Source organism: Thalassophryne amazonica, chromosome 11 (genome assembly GCF_902500255.1).
Source record: "Thalassophryne amazonica chromosome 11, fThaAma1.1, whole genome shotgun sequence".
Classification (NCBI taxonomy): Eukaryota; Metazoa; Chordata; class Actinopteri; order Batrachoidiformes; family Batrachoididae; genus Thalassophryne; species Thalassophryne amazonica.
Window position 1 is genome coordinate 54,486,877 of NC_047113.1, and position 14,715 is coordinate 54,501,591.

The 14,715-nt window shown below is 41.7% G+C and overlaps 1 protein-coding gene across 1 annotated transcript in view; it reads right to left on the reverse strand.

Annotated features, from left to right (window-relative positions):
• The window catches only part of xpnpep2 (X-prolyl aminopeptidase (aminopeptidase P) 2, membrane-bound), a 29,118-nt gene extending 18,391 nt beyond the window's left edge, over positions 1 to 10,727 (reverse strand). Inside the window, exons 1-10 of the mRNA XM_034181746.1 lie at positions 10,602 to 10,727; positions 10,097 to 10,164; positions 9,656 to 9,766; positions 9,482 to 9,545; positions 7,860 to 7,964; positions 2,815 to 2,901; positions 2,504 to 2,647; positions 995 to 1,096; positions 522 to 603; positions 172 to 373 (exon numbers count right to left, since the gene is read on the reverse strand). Of these exons, the coding sequence (XP_034037637.1) occupies positions 172 to 373; positions 522 to 603; positions 995 to 1,096; positions 2,504 to 2,647; positions 2,815 to 2,901; positions 7,860 to 7,964; positions 9,482 to 9,545; positions 9,656 to 9,766; positions 10,097 to 10,164; positions 10,602 to 10,653 (1,017 nt within the window). The 5' untranslated portion in view covers positions 10,654 to 10,727. The remainder of the gene's footprint in view (positions 1 to 171; positions 374 to 521; positions 604 to 994; positions 1,097 to 2,503; positions 2,648 to 2,814; positions 2,902 to 7,859; positions 7,965 to 9,481; positions 9,546 to 9,655; positions 9,767 to 10,096; positions 10,165 to 10,601) is intronic.
• Between the last annotated feature and the right edge of the window lie 3,988 nt (positions 10,728 to 14,715).

Here is a 14,715-nt window from a genome sequence, read left to right on the forward strand (position 1 = left end):
ATCTATGTTTCTTGTAATAATTACTATCAGCTCTTGACAAAGGTTGAGGTGGTGCTCAGAGAATTATGCTGATATGGTTCTGCATTATGTTGATACGGCTTTGTGTTATGTTGATTTGGCATTGCATTATGTTGATATATCATAAAATCAGTAGATGTTGGGTGTGTTTACCTGCTCTTCAATGATCTCGTACAATGCATAGCTTGTGTATTCTGTGCCAATCCACACTTTCACTTCAGGTTTGGCCACGTACACTCTGAGGTCATTGAGGACACGGTCATAGTTTTTCAGCTGAACGCAGAGGGTTTCATTGCAGGAGACATTCAGGTATGTCTTCAAATCCTCAGTCACTCTGTTTGTGTGTAAGTAAAGCCTGGGAGGTGTGGAAACAAAGGACAGTTGAAATAAAAATGCTGCTGTAGGTAACACCAATCACGGGCTTGTTTGGAAAGAAATGTAACTGAAGTGACAGGAATAAATTAAAGAATATATATGACGCTATCCCTGAAAAATGGACTTGCCATATCTCATCCAATGTCAGTAGCGTGTAGGAGTAGAAGAAGGGATTATATGGAATGTCATTGCCCCGCAGATTAAACAACCCTGTAAAACAAAAACACATTAGTCCCGACTGATAACAACTGATCACATCATCTGCATTCACATCATCACAGGGCCAAGACGTGTTGCCTGCTTCTAATGCATGATTCAAACAGACGTGACTTCCTGTGATTCAGTCATTGCAAATATTTAAAAAAAAAGAAAAAAAAAATTGGCAGTCAATGTGAGATTGTAGCATCAGTCACGGAACTCTAGTATGGGTTACAATTGTGTTCCAGTTTGACCTGAATATTGTGCGGTACACTATTACTGATGGGAATGACAATGAACACCTGCACATCATGTGCTGATGTTCCTTTTTATTATAATCTTTTCAGGCACGTCTTACAAACGAATGATGGCTCATTTTCTGAAAGTCGACTGAGTGACTCACAGGCGGTTTCATCGAGCGCTGACAGCAGAAGAGCTGTAGGCCGGTAAGGATTCGCCTTCATCTGATTCCGAATGTGCTCAACGTTCATCTGCCAGGACCTCTCTGTGGACACACACACATTTTTCTTTCTATTGACCACGTGACAATGACAGCTACATTTTTATTTATTAAAATGCATGATTGATGTCTGATGTTTTTCTTTTTTTCTCAATTAAATGGTGTAAATTGGGAGTAAAACATCCATCATAATGATCTGGAATCCAAAGTCAACATCACATTTCAATACAAAATGCAAATGCAGTCAAATGACTGCTGACAGTCACAACCAGTTTTTTTCCCCCAAATTTAGTCCATGTAAACTCATTTTAAACTACTTTTCATTGTTTTGGAAGTATTTAAATTCAAGTAAAACTAACATACAGTCTAATTTTTTATTCCATTTAAAGCACATTAAACCAGTCTATCCTTTGAGGTACCTCCTTTAGAGGTATTTTAACACCGGACTAGTTCCTTTACACCAGCGATTCCCACACTTAAGAATGATGCAGCCCTCTTTCAAATCTGAAATCTTCTGAGCTCCCCCCCAACCTTTTATTACAATTTTGATTGCATTTCTACATATATTATGTTAAATTAAGTGAGGCAAATGAAGAAAAACACACAAGTATTTGTGACATGTTGTAATGATGTGGTGATACTTTGTGGTGATTTCCGCTGATGTTTGTCAGGTCAAGATGAGGTTGTCATTTGACACCGCTGTGATGTAGTTGTGATGTTGTCATTACTATGATTGGGGGCATTTTTCAAGCCAAATGGCCGCAGGCCATTATGAACAACAGTTTGTGGTAGTTTGCCTCTAGAAATAAACTAGAGTCCTTGGTGACATTCTGTTGTACCTCCATTAATGGAAAATGCCCACCAGGTGGAGCTATTGCACCATTTCAAGAATCTTGAGTACAGGCTGATGTGGGACAAGAAGATGAACCAGTTGCTTACAGTAGTAGATATACCTTTCTTATGCTTAACCCTTTCAGTACCACACACTGGGCTTTGAAATGCACTGATCCTTATTGTTGACATTCCTCTCATCTGTGCCATTTTCGTCACTTTGTGGACACAACTCAGATGGTCAAATATGAAAACAACCAGTCTGCATTCATCTCTGTGCTGCTGTAATTTCAGCATAAACTGATACTAAAAATAGCCTTGGTGTTTAACACCTGTTGCAGAATAGTGTCAAATCCACACCATGTGTCACATACTTGCCATTATCTTTATGACACTGCTGCATTTGTCTTTAATGTGTTTAGCATTTGGACACATCTAGGTCTGTCCCGTTTAAGTTATTATTTGCTGAAGCAGCCAGCATTAAAAGCTTGAACTCACAGTTTATGGCTGCATTTGTGCATCACCTTATTGTTCTTTGTCTGGTGTGTATTTATCAGCACACATGGTAGATAAAAGGCGCCATACTGACAGACACATCAGCACATGCTTCAGTAAACATACGTATGATGCGATCTGGAAGCCGGGTGACGTTATCATTTGGGACAGCAGGTCTTTCCTTCCACACTTGGTCCACCAGGTTAGTTGTGATGGACTTGAGGACGAGAGTGCTCGATGCCAGATTGATGCTGTAGTCCTCCTTTCTTTCTGATGGAGGAAACTGCAGATGATTACACGTACTGAACTGACACAATCATAAGCAAACAGTCTGCATGGCATCTGGAGGCGCCATCAACAATTTTCCATCTATGTCTGCGAGCACAATATTGATGTTCAATTGGACTGACAGCATGAATAGAGCTGGACTGACTTACTGATGGAGAAGAGGAAGGGGTCAAAGCCGATTTGACCTCCCTGTGGGAATTCAGCGATCAGCCAGTCTGCCACGCTACTAATGGACACTGAGGAGAATCACAGGTCTGGAATCAGGTTTGTGGTGATCTAAGAGAACGTCACACAATCAAACTGGCAGTACCTACTATGCAAAATGAACAAATGACACTGAAATGCAGTGTGACTTTATAGATACAGATGTGGCCAGAAGTTTAAATATATACATTGTGGGCATGAATATTGTTCAGTGACACAAGCTGTATGAATTCAAACACCTGTAATTTTTAGCATATGATGACTGAAATCCATTATGTCCAGGTAAGCCACAACTAAAAACAAACATTTTGGAGTTCCTATCATTTCATTCAAAGTTAGATGCGTGTTTCCTGTTTATTAAATGAATCTATATATTCTTATCATAATCCAGCGTGTTTTACTAATTGTGACTGTATACAGTATGTTACATTAGGGTTGGATAGTAATGGACTGCATGTAATTGTGATTATGTAATCAGATTCCAAAAATAGGTTACCATAATAAACCAGATTACAATGGACAAATGTGTAATCAGATTATAGTTCCACTGGCCAGATGAGCTGTTGCCATCATAAGGCGTTTGTATCTCCTCTCTCAATTTTCAGTGAATTTCAGGTTTGATTGTTTTGTTTGGAAGAACAACTACTAATGAGTGTGCACAAAATTTTATCATTGTTTTGTGAAATTTACACAAACAATGTTGATCTTATAGGAATAGGTTGTACAGTCCCTTATATAATCAGCACTTGGTTTAGAATGGGGTAGGGGTAATCGCTTCATTGGGATCTTCAGGTGGGCACCCTCCTTCATCTGTGTTTCATTGAAAGGCCCACGACACCTCCAGAGAGCTCAACGGCGCCACCTGGCATCCCAGGTGTGCCCCCCTCTGCTATACCCCAATGGTCATTTTACAGCCCAGTTGGGGTCCTCTCTCAAACCACAGCCAGCTGCTGCTTCGTTCGGCAGCCTCTGACAGTGATTTGACGGCCTTTCGGAATGCCTGTCCTCGTACTCCCATTCTCTTAAGAAACTTGGCTGTGGATGCGGCAACAAATCCTCTACACCCAACCTCAACCGGAAGCACCTAAGCACGCCAGCCACGTTGTTCTGCCTCAGTTGCTATGTCAGACTACTTCAGTCATTTGCGTTCATGTGCTTCCCCAACTGCTGCTTCCCATGGCACAGTTAGTTCCACAATGAACAGTGACTTCTGAGAAGTTGACCACAAGACCAGGTCTGGCCTGAGATTTGTTGTAATGATCTCCAGCCGGAAGAGGAGTTTCTGGTCTAAGTCAACCTGCATTCCCGGGCAGTGTCAAGGAGAGTTGCTTCTGCCCTAGCAGATGGCTTTGCTGGGAGTTGTAAGTAAGTAAGTAAGTAAGTAAGCTTTATTTATATAGCACTTTTCACAGACCAAGGTCACAAAGTGCTTCACACGATATAGACAATAAAAACAACACATACAAATATAGAACAATAAAATAAATTGACACTAAAATGCCAGTTTAAAAAAATGTGTCTTTAGTTGCTGTCTAAAAACATCCACAGAATCCAGTGAGCGAAGAGAACAGGGAAGCTCATTCCAGAGGCGAGGTGCCACAGCTTTAAAAGATCTGTCCCCTCGAGTTTTAAAACAAGTTCGGGGAACCATCAGCAGGTTATGATTGGAAGACCTCAAACTCCTGCTGGAAACATAAGGCTGGATCAGGTCCTTAATGTATTCCGGTGCCTGCCCATGTAGAGCTCTAAAGGTCAGCACAAGGATTTTGTAATTTATCCTGTAAAAAACAGGGAGCCAATGTAAAGACTTGAGGACAGGAGTAATATGCATTCTCCTGTGGGCACAGGTAAGAAGTCATGCAGCAGAATTTTTGCACTACCTGCAGGCGGGCCAGCTCTTTCTTAATGAGGCATGTAAAGAGACTGTTACAATAATCAAGTCGTGAAGAAACAAATGCATGCACAATCATCTCTAGCTCATTAAAAGCCACCATTTTGCGTAATTTGGAAATGTTTCGAATTTGGAAAAAACAGTTCTTAACGAGCTGCCTAGTGTGATGTTCCAAAGACATCCCTCCATCCAAAATGACACCCAGGTTACACAGGCTGCCTTTAACAGAGCTGCTCAGATTACCAAGGTGATTCTTAATGACAGACATAGCACTATCTGGAGCTACAATCAATGTCTCAGTCTTATTAGAATTCAACTGCAGGCTGTTTTCAGTAAGCCATTCTGTAATTTTAGTGAGACAACTAATGAGAGAACAAATTTTCTGTGCTTCAGTTGTCTTAAAAGAACAGTACAGCTGCAAGTCATCAGCATACAAATGGTAGGACACATCGCATAACTGCTGGATCAGCTTACCAAGAGGAAGGATATAAAGCAGGAACAAAATCGGACCCAGGACTGAGCCCTGCGGGACACCCCACAAAAGATCAGCAGATTCAGACATCACATTGTTCACAGAAACACTAAAAGTTCTACCAACCAAGTAAGAGCTAAACCACTCTAATACAGGACCTGACATGCCAACCGTATCCCGCAATCTATTAATCAAAATGCCATGGTCAACGGTATCGAATGCAGATGCGTTGTCCTGCTCTTATATAGGAGGTGGTTGTTTGAGTGTATTGGTGGAAGGAGAGCATTGTTGGTAGTTCTCCTTCTTTCCAGGGTGACCGCCAGTTGTCGTAGGACCTGGTTGTGTCTCCAGGTATAGCGACCTTGGGACAAACTGGTTTTGCAGCCAGTGTGTATGTGCTTCAGTGTTGCAGTGGTTTGGCAATGCGCACAAGAAGGATTTTCTCCAAACCATTGTCTTAGGTTCTTGGGTGTGGGAAGAACATCATAGGTGGCTCTGATGATGAAGCTGATTTGCCTTACTTCTATCTCCCAAAGATCCTTCCATGTGAGCTTTCAATGCTCCAGGTTTTCCCAGCTAGTCCACTGGCCCTGTTTGGACTGCGAGACTGCCTTTATGCATCTGTCTGCCTCCTCTTGTTGCCGCACCTGAGCAACCACTAGCCTTCTGCTCTGGGTTGATGTTGCCTTGTGCCATGTGGGTCAACTAGCCCCAAGTCCAAACCCACTTCTTATATGCTGCACCTGTCCTACAATGTCTCTATGTCTGAGATTAGCTTTTGCCTGTTGTACGACCTCAGATGGGATCCACTTCCTCCCAGTTGTCAGTCTGGGAGCAACTACTCGGATCTTTTCATCTTGTGACTCAGCTAGGGTTATGTTCAGCCTCACTTTGGTGCATTTAAACTCCTCTTTGAGGCTGGAGACAGGCAATTCCAGGGCACCGTGTCATACAAGCCAGTGTTGCTGAGGCAGCGCAGGAGGCCAAGCCACTTTTTGATGTATGAACTGATTGTCCTCTCCAGCTTCTCAACTTTAGTCAGGGGGATCTCATAGACTGCAAGTGGCCACATCAGGCGGGGGAGCAGTCCAAACTGCAGACACCACAGTTTCAACTTGCCAGGAAGCAACATGTAATTAAGATGATTTAATGAGTTTTTGATGCATGTCACAAGAAATGTATCTTCCTCCCTCGTCTCCATACTTAGATGTCATTTAGTGTGATTTTCTTTAACATGGCAGCAATGCAATTTAGATTGATTTTATGACTGTTCAAGAACTCATAGGCCAGGATGAGATACTATGTCATCAGTGATCTGGTTAAGGATTATTTGATTATATATTGTTTATTAAAATATGAGTATTTTAATATTATGAAACCCTTTTTTTCAAAGTGGAGCACCAGTGCATCCTCTGACTTTCGACGTTTTCAGTGGTCCGCTATCCATAGGCCCATCTGCACCACTTGAAGAAACAGATTTTGATTCCTGACAATATCTGCATCATTTTGCGTTTAAAAATTTGCACTACAAAACTTAAACATGTAATTTCTTAAAATAAATACATAAGTAAAAAGATAGGTAATTTTCAGTAATTCAAACAGATATGGACAGCACGGTGGATTAGTGGGTCGCACTGTTGCCTCACAGCAAGAAGGTTGTGGGTTCGATTCCCACCTGGGGTCTTTCTGTGTGGAGTTTGCACGTTCTCCTCATGTTTGCGTGGGTTCCCTCCGGGTGTTCTGGCTTCCTCCCACATCCAAAGACATGCAGGTTAGGCAAACTGAAAACTTTAAATTGTCCGTAAGTGTGCGTGTGGGTGTGAATGTGTTTGTTTGTCTATATGTGGCCCTGTGACAGACTGGTGTCCTGTCCACGGTGTACGCTGTGCCTCACGCCCTATGACTGCTGGGATACGCTCCAACCCCACCCCCACCCCCTCACCCCATCCCCATGACTCTTAATTGGAGTAAGTGGGTATGGAAAATGGAAGAAAGAGATATGTTTTAACATATTATGTTTTAATTTATAATTTGTCATGACATAAAGAAAAAAACATTTGTGGTTATATCAATAATTGATTATTAAGTAATCCAAAAGTACTTTTTTGTAATCCAGTATATTTTGTCTAGAATTACAGAAATGGCAATGCAATTCAGTATTATAAAATTCAGTAACTGATAACCGACTGCCTATGTTCAACTTTTGCTTGCAAATTGTTTACTAGCTGTAGTTTAGTTTACTACATGTTTCATAAACTGCTTCAGAACATGATTAAGTATGCTGGCAGGCTACCGGTAGCTTCCTTGAAAAAAAACAAAAAACAGATTGTTGAGTTTGCCACCTCTGAGTCACCCTGCAGAGTGCAAACCATCTCTACTCTCTCTGCTAAATACAGACAAAAATTCTGTCATAACTCATATGTGCTACAACAGGTGCTACAAATAGCAGCATGCGTTCCTGCTAGGCAACACATTGTGAAGTGACCTTCTCAATTACTTTTATTTTGTAAATCCTATAATTACACGTCTGCCATTTGTCATGATATTTTAAGAAAAGGTCATTAAATGGAATGCATGATTCCATTGAAACGTTGCCATGATAATGAACACCAACACGATCACCTTACCGTCTTTTTCCAGCTCCCAGTTGCAGTCCATCTGTCTCTCAGCTTGAACCCAGTAGCGGCTGTCTGTCCAGAGTGCAGCTTTGGTCTGCGTAACGACAGCAGTGCCTGGACACAGCAGGACAGCCGCTGCGTTAAATTACAAACAACTAAAAATGCCATTGATGATGGGTAACAGTGCATGATGCCTGGCACGGGTCTGGACTGAGTGCATGCACTAGTTGCATACACCATGCTGTGAAACTGCCCAGGTTACCAATTAGCAACCAGTCAGGCAACACTGGTCCAACTGCCCCTCTTGAAAGTCAATGTCTCGCCATCAGGTGAGGTGAAACGTGAGTGTCCCCTTGGCCTTGACAGCTTGCCAGAGCCCTCAGAACAGAGGTATCTGCATGGTGGTTCATGTTTAAGTGTGAACGCAGTACCTCTGTGGCCAAAATGTCATAGCTGACATTCTCTAATGCAGGGGTAGGCAACCTGTTCCAGAAAGAGCCATGAGGGTGCAGGTTTTCTTTGCAGCCACTGACTCCACCAGGTGATTTTACTGATTAATATCACTTTGAGCAGATGGAATCAGTTATATCACTTTGAGCAGATGGAATCAGTTAATCAGTGAAATCACCTGGTGGAGTCAGTGGCTGCAAAGAAAACCTGCACCCTCATGGCTCTTTCTGGAACAGGTTGCCTACCCCTGCTCTAATGTCTGGATGTCTTTAGTCCTTGGCCTCTTTGGGGGGGATCTCTGGGGAGATCTCAAACTTGTAGTTCATCCAAGACAGATGAGGAATTTACAGGAACTGGAGGCATTTTGCCAAGAAGAATGAGCAGCTTTACCATCAGAGAAAATAAAGAGCCTTGTCCACAACTGCCACAAAAAACTCCAAGCTGTCATTGATGTAAAGGGGGCAATGCACGGTATTAAGAACTGGGGTATGTATACTTTTGATCAGGGTCATTTCGGTAGTTTCTGTTGTCATTATGATTTTAAAAGAGTAAAAACAGTTGTTTGACAATAAATGGCATCACACAACCACAAACCATGAGTGAATAAAAGGTTTTTGTGTTTGTGCCAGGGTATGTAAACATTTGAGCACAACTCTAATTGTTTGGTCACAGATGTGACTCTACTAAGTTCCCTTCTAGTTTGTGATTGCACAACTCTTTATGAAAGTACATTTGCAAATCACATAATGAAGAAAGTGTAACACTTTATGACAAAATGACCTGTTGCTGTTGAACTGCACTCCTTGAAGCAGTATTCCACCCCAAATGAAGTTGTTGGCAGAGACTGAAAGACTGTTACTGGTACACTTCCAAAACATTTGGAAGCTTTCCCGTCCTGTCATTTGTATTCTTATCATTTTATGTGCGATAGCTGACTTTGGCAACGTGTACAAAATGCACTCTACGTCCAATCCCCATTTATTGCCTGGAAATATCGCTTACAATTCGCGGGACAATAACTGATAAAAGATAGAGTGGAATCATGTGTCTCTGAGGAGGCTGTGTAGCGAGAATGTGGGAGGCAGAGGTGCTGAACTTGGCACTTAGATATGAGGAGTTGAGTCATGGTGAGGAGGAGGAGGACGAGGAGGAGAAAGAAAAGACAAGAGACAAAACTGTACCTGCAGAACCCGTGAAGCCAGTCATGAAGGCCATCCTGGCATCACGTGGCGCGATATACTCGCTCTGGCATAGAAAGAGAGTGGGTTAGCATCACACACACACACGCACACACACACACACACACACACACATGGAGTGGGCCCTGGATGAATTAAGATGGACAGCAGCTGTACCAGATGTGCATCACTGCTGGGAATAATGTAGGCGGAGATGTTCTGCAGGTTCATGCTTCTTCGCAGCTCCTGCAGCTGGAGAGTCGTATTTACGGTTGTGCTGGGGAGGAACTGTAACACACACACACACACACACACACACACACACACACACACACACACACACACACACACACACACACACACACACACACACACACACACACACACACACGCACACAGAGTTCTTTATTTTGATGAGAGTCAGTTGATTCTCCATCGTTTGTTGTGTAATGTTTTACGAAGGAAAACAAAAGTGCAGCTTATCTGAAGTCAATTTCATGGCTGTTTTTTTTTTTTTTTGGATTATATGATCATTAGTAGTTTGAAATCCCAGTTTGAAATCCCAGTTTGAAATCCCAGTCCTTCCTTTTCCTTGGACACCAAAAAGGTAAGTCTCACCGGTGGGTGAGCAGAGCAGTTCCTCTCTGTTGTCTCATGTGCAGCAGCAGCAGCAGCAGCAGTGTTTCCTGAAAATGAGAGTTGCATAGTAGGAAGAAAATCCTGGAAAGTGATGCAGAGCTGAACCGAGGACGTTCCTGCATCAGTGCAATGTGTGCAGACACATCCTCCATCAGTAATCCAGCTATTCTGATGAGTGTCAGTCAGTCCTGAGCGCCTTCACATATGCTCCACTCAACATACCTTAAACAGAGCTGACATCTCACCTAGACACATTTTATGCACAGGCATCCCACACGTGTGGGAAGAGCAGAAAACAAATTCTAATGCTGCCTTTTAAAGTGATTTTTTTTTTTTTTTTGATGAGGCAGCATGGTTTGCAAAGATGAAACAGACTGCGTGAAGTTAAACAGGATATGACTACACACATGGGGACATTCGTGCAGCACACAGACAGTTTCGGTTTGCATGAAGATGAATGAACTTTTATAAATAATGATTTTACCTGCCAGCACTGCTGCTAGAGACAGAGCAAAGATCCAACCAGAGGACTGCATCTCTCCACAAGCAGATCCACAGTGAATGGCTTCACAGAAAGCAATTCAGTGTGTGCTCGTGCACGTGGGACTCTCCTCCCTCCCTCTCACTACCTCATGCGCCCTCTGATCGGAATCTCACAGTGGTTTTATTCAGGGTAGATCTCGGTCATTTCTGTGCTGCAGGGTATCTCACACAATGGGTCGCACCCACCTCACTGAAGTTAATATAACTCAAAAATATTTTGTCATAATTACTTAGATAAACCATTTTAAGTGTTACCAACTACAACTCGAATTCCAATGAAGTTGGGACATTGTGTAAAATGTAAATAAAAACAGAATACAATGATTTGCAAATCCTCTCAACCTATATTCAATTGAATACACCACAAAGACAAGATATTTAATGTTCAAACTGATAAACTTTATTGTTTTTGTGCAAATATTTATTCATGTTGAAATGGATGCCTGCAGCACGTTTCAAAAAAGTTGGGACAGTGGTATGTTTACCACTGTGTTACATCACCTTTCCTTCTAACAACACTCAATAAGCGTTTGGGAACTGAGGACACTAATTGTTGAAGCTTTGTAGGTGGAATTCTTTCCCATTCTTGTTTGATGTATGACTTCAGTTGTTCAACAGTCCGGGGTCTCCATTGTCGTATTTTGCACTTCATAATGCGCCACACATTTTCAGTGGGCGACAGGTCTGGACTGCAGGCAGGCCAGTCTAGTACCTGCACTCTTTTATTACGAAGCGACACTGTTGTAACACGTGCAGAATGTGGCTTGACATTGTTTTGCTGAAATAAGCAGGGACGTCCCTGAAAAAGACGTTCCTTGGATGGCAGCATGTGTTGCTCCAAAACCTGGATGTACCTTTCAGCATTGATGGTGTCATCACAGATGTGTAAGTTGCCCATGCCACGGGCACTAACACACCCCCATACCATCACAGATGCTGGCTTTTGAACTTTGAACTGGGAACAATCTGGATGTTTTTTCCTCTTTTGTCTGGAGGACATGACGTCCATGATTTCCAAAAACAATATGAAATGTTCATTAGAACACAGCACACTTTTCCACTTTGCGTCTGTTCTTTTCAAATGAGCTCTCGGGCCCAGAGAAGGTGGCAGCGTTTCTAGATGTTGTTGATGTATGGCTTTCGCTTTGCATGGTAGAGTTTTAACTTGCACTTGTAGAAATAGCGACAAACTGTGCTAATTGACAATGGTTTTCTGATGTGTTCCTGAGCCCACGCAGTAAGATCCTTTACACAATGATGTCGGTTTTTAATGCAGTGCCACCTGAGGGGTCGAAGGTCACGGGCATTCAATGTTGGTTTTCGGCCTTGCCGTTTACATGTATAAAGTTCTCCAGATTCTCTGAATCTTATATTATGGACTGTAGATGACGGAATCCCTAAGTTCCTTGCAATTGAACGTTGAGAAACATTGTTCTTAAACTGCTGGACTATTTCTTTCATGCAGTTGTTCACAAAGTGGTGATCCTCGCCCCATCTTTGCTTGTGAGCGGTTGAGCCTTTTGGGGATGCTCCTTTTAAACCCAGTCATGACTCTCACCTGTTTCCAATTAACCTGTTCACCTGTGGAATGTTCCACAGGTGAATAGGCTGTGCTGTTCTTTGAGCATTCGTCAACTTTCCCAGTCTTTTGTTGCTCCTGTCCCAGCTTTTTTTAAATGTGTTGTAGGCATCCATTTCAAAATGAGCAAATATTTGCAGAAAAAAGCAAACAGTTTGAACATTAAATATCTTGTCTTTGTGGTGTATTCAATTGAATATAGGTTTGCAAATCATTGCATTCTGTTTTTATTTACATTTCACACAACGTCCCACCATCATTGGAATTAGGGTTGTAGGTTTTTTTTTTTTGTAGTTGCCTAATAAAGAATCTCATGATTTTTTTATGTTATCAGTTTCAGCAAAATTTTTGATTTCAATGAACTATTGGGTTTTACTGTGCTGTTTAACCATAGTCAGTGCACTTGGTGTCCAAGTGAACCCTGAGGGTATGTTTATTAATATGTTTTTTGAATTGTTATACTTAGTCATCCGGAAATTTTATGTAATTAGCAGTCTTATACAACTGTGTTCCATTTAACTTATTTTGTTCCAATTTAATTAAATATGTTTGGCTACATAATAGTTTTTCTTATGGGGTCCAATGGGACCCCAGTTTAATATAATGGGGATAGGTGGTTGGGTGAGTATTTAGTGGTGGGCTGAGTAATGCAGTTCTTCAACAGTCATAACAATACTATTCTGTTGGAGGCGTCACACTATGTTTGGACCAGACCCTGTTCTGGATCTTTCCACAGGTGTTTCCTATCTGTATAGGTGGTTGGGTGACTTTAAAAAGATTGTAAGGCAACAATGCTATGATCTTCTTTTTAATATATATATATATATATATATATATATATATATATATATATATATATATATATATATATATATATACGAGGGCTATTAGAAAAGTATCCGACCTTATTATTTTTTTCAAAAACCATATGGATTTGAATCACGTGTGATTACATCAGACATGCTTGAACCCTCGTGGGCATGTGAGAGTTTTTTCACGCCTGTCGGTTACGTCATTCACCTGTGGGCAGTCTTTGAGTGAGGAGTGGCCCACCCTCTCCTCGATTTTTTCATTGTTTAGGAATGGCTCAGAGACTGCTGCTTTGTTTGATCAAAATTTTTTCAAAACTGTAAGGCACAACTGAGTGGACACCATTCGATAAATTCAGCTGGTTTTCGGCAAGGCGGCAGCGTCTCGCAGTTTCAAGTTGAAAACTTCCACATTTCAGGCTCTGATCACCCAGTAAGTCGTCAGAGAACAGAGACGTCGGCATGAGGAGTTTATTCGGACATTCCATTGTTAACGGACATTTTGTAATGAAAGAACGTGCGGGCAGAGTCGCATGTCGGGCCAGACCCGACCGCGGGGGGTCGCGACAGGAAATACACCTCCGTTGGAAACCTTAACGGGCAAGTTGGAACATGCCCAAGCTGTTAAACAATTTCTCAGTTACTCACTTGTTGAAAGCCATCAAAAGCCGCCGGAATTTTACAAATGGTTTTCAACACGGAGGTGTTTTTCCTGTCGCAGCGCACACAGATTTGCCGAGTCGTCACGGAAACGACTGGGCGAATTTGCACGCACGTCTTTCATTACAAAATGTCCTTAAACAGTGGAATGTCCACATAAAGTCCTCATGCCGGCCTCTTCTGAATTTTCTCTGTTCTCTCACGACGTCCTGGGTGAATTAAGCCTTAAATTAGGATGTTTTCAGGTTGAAACAGGCCGACGACGGCGCCTGGAAGCGCTGCAGGACGTCCCGCTCTGTGGGAAGTCCTTACAGCGACAGAAACACCCCATAATCTCTCATCAGCCGTTAAACTTTTCACCGAAAACCAGCTTAATTTCTCGAATAGTGTCCACTCGGATATTCCTCACAGGTCCAGAAAAAATTTTGATAAAGCAACGCGCGCCGTCTGGAGCAGCGTGTGAAACAAAGGAATTCAGCCGAGAGGGCAGGACCACATCTCACTCAAGGCCTGCCTACAGGGAAATGACGTCACCGACGCGTGAAAAAACTCACGCATGCGCACAAGGGTTCAAGCATGATTGGTGGAATCGCACGTCATTCAAATCCATATAGTTAAAAAAAAAATAAAAGGGTCGGTTTATTATCTAAGAGACCTCGTATATATATATATATATATATATATATATATATATATATATATATATATATATATATATATATATATATATGTGTGTGTGTGTGTGTGTGTGTGTGTGTGTGTGTGAAATAATCAGCACTGCAATTTTTAATCTTTATTCTATAAAAGTCAATAAATCAGTCAATAAATCAATATTAAATACTCACGCATTTTGATGAATATATGTAATTATTACATACAAATTATTTATAACATTTATGTATTATAAGTAATTACACAGTTGAGAAAATCTGAGCCACTCAAAAGGCCTTTATTTTTTTCATCAGAGGCTTTGAATGTGACATCACAGATCACGTGCAGGGCAGTGC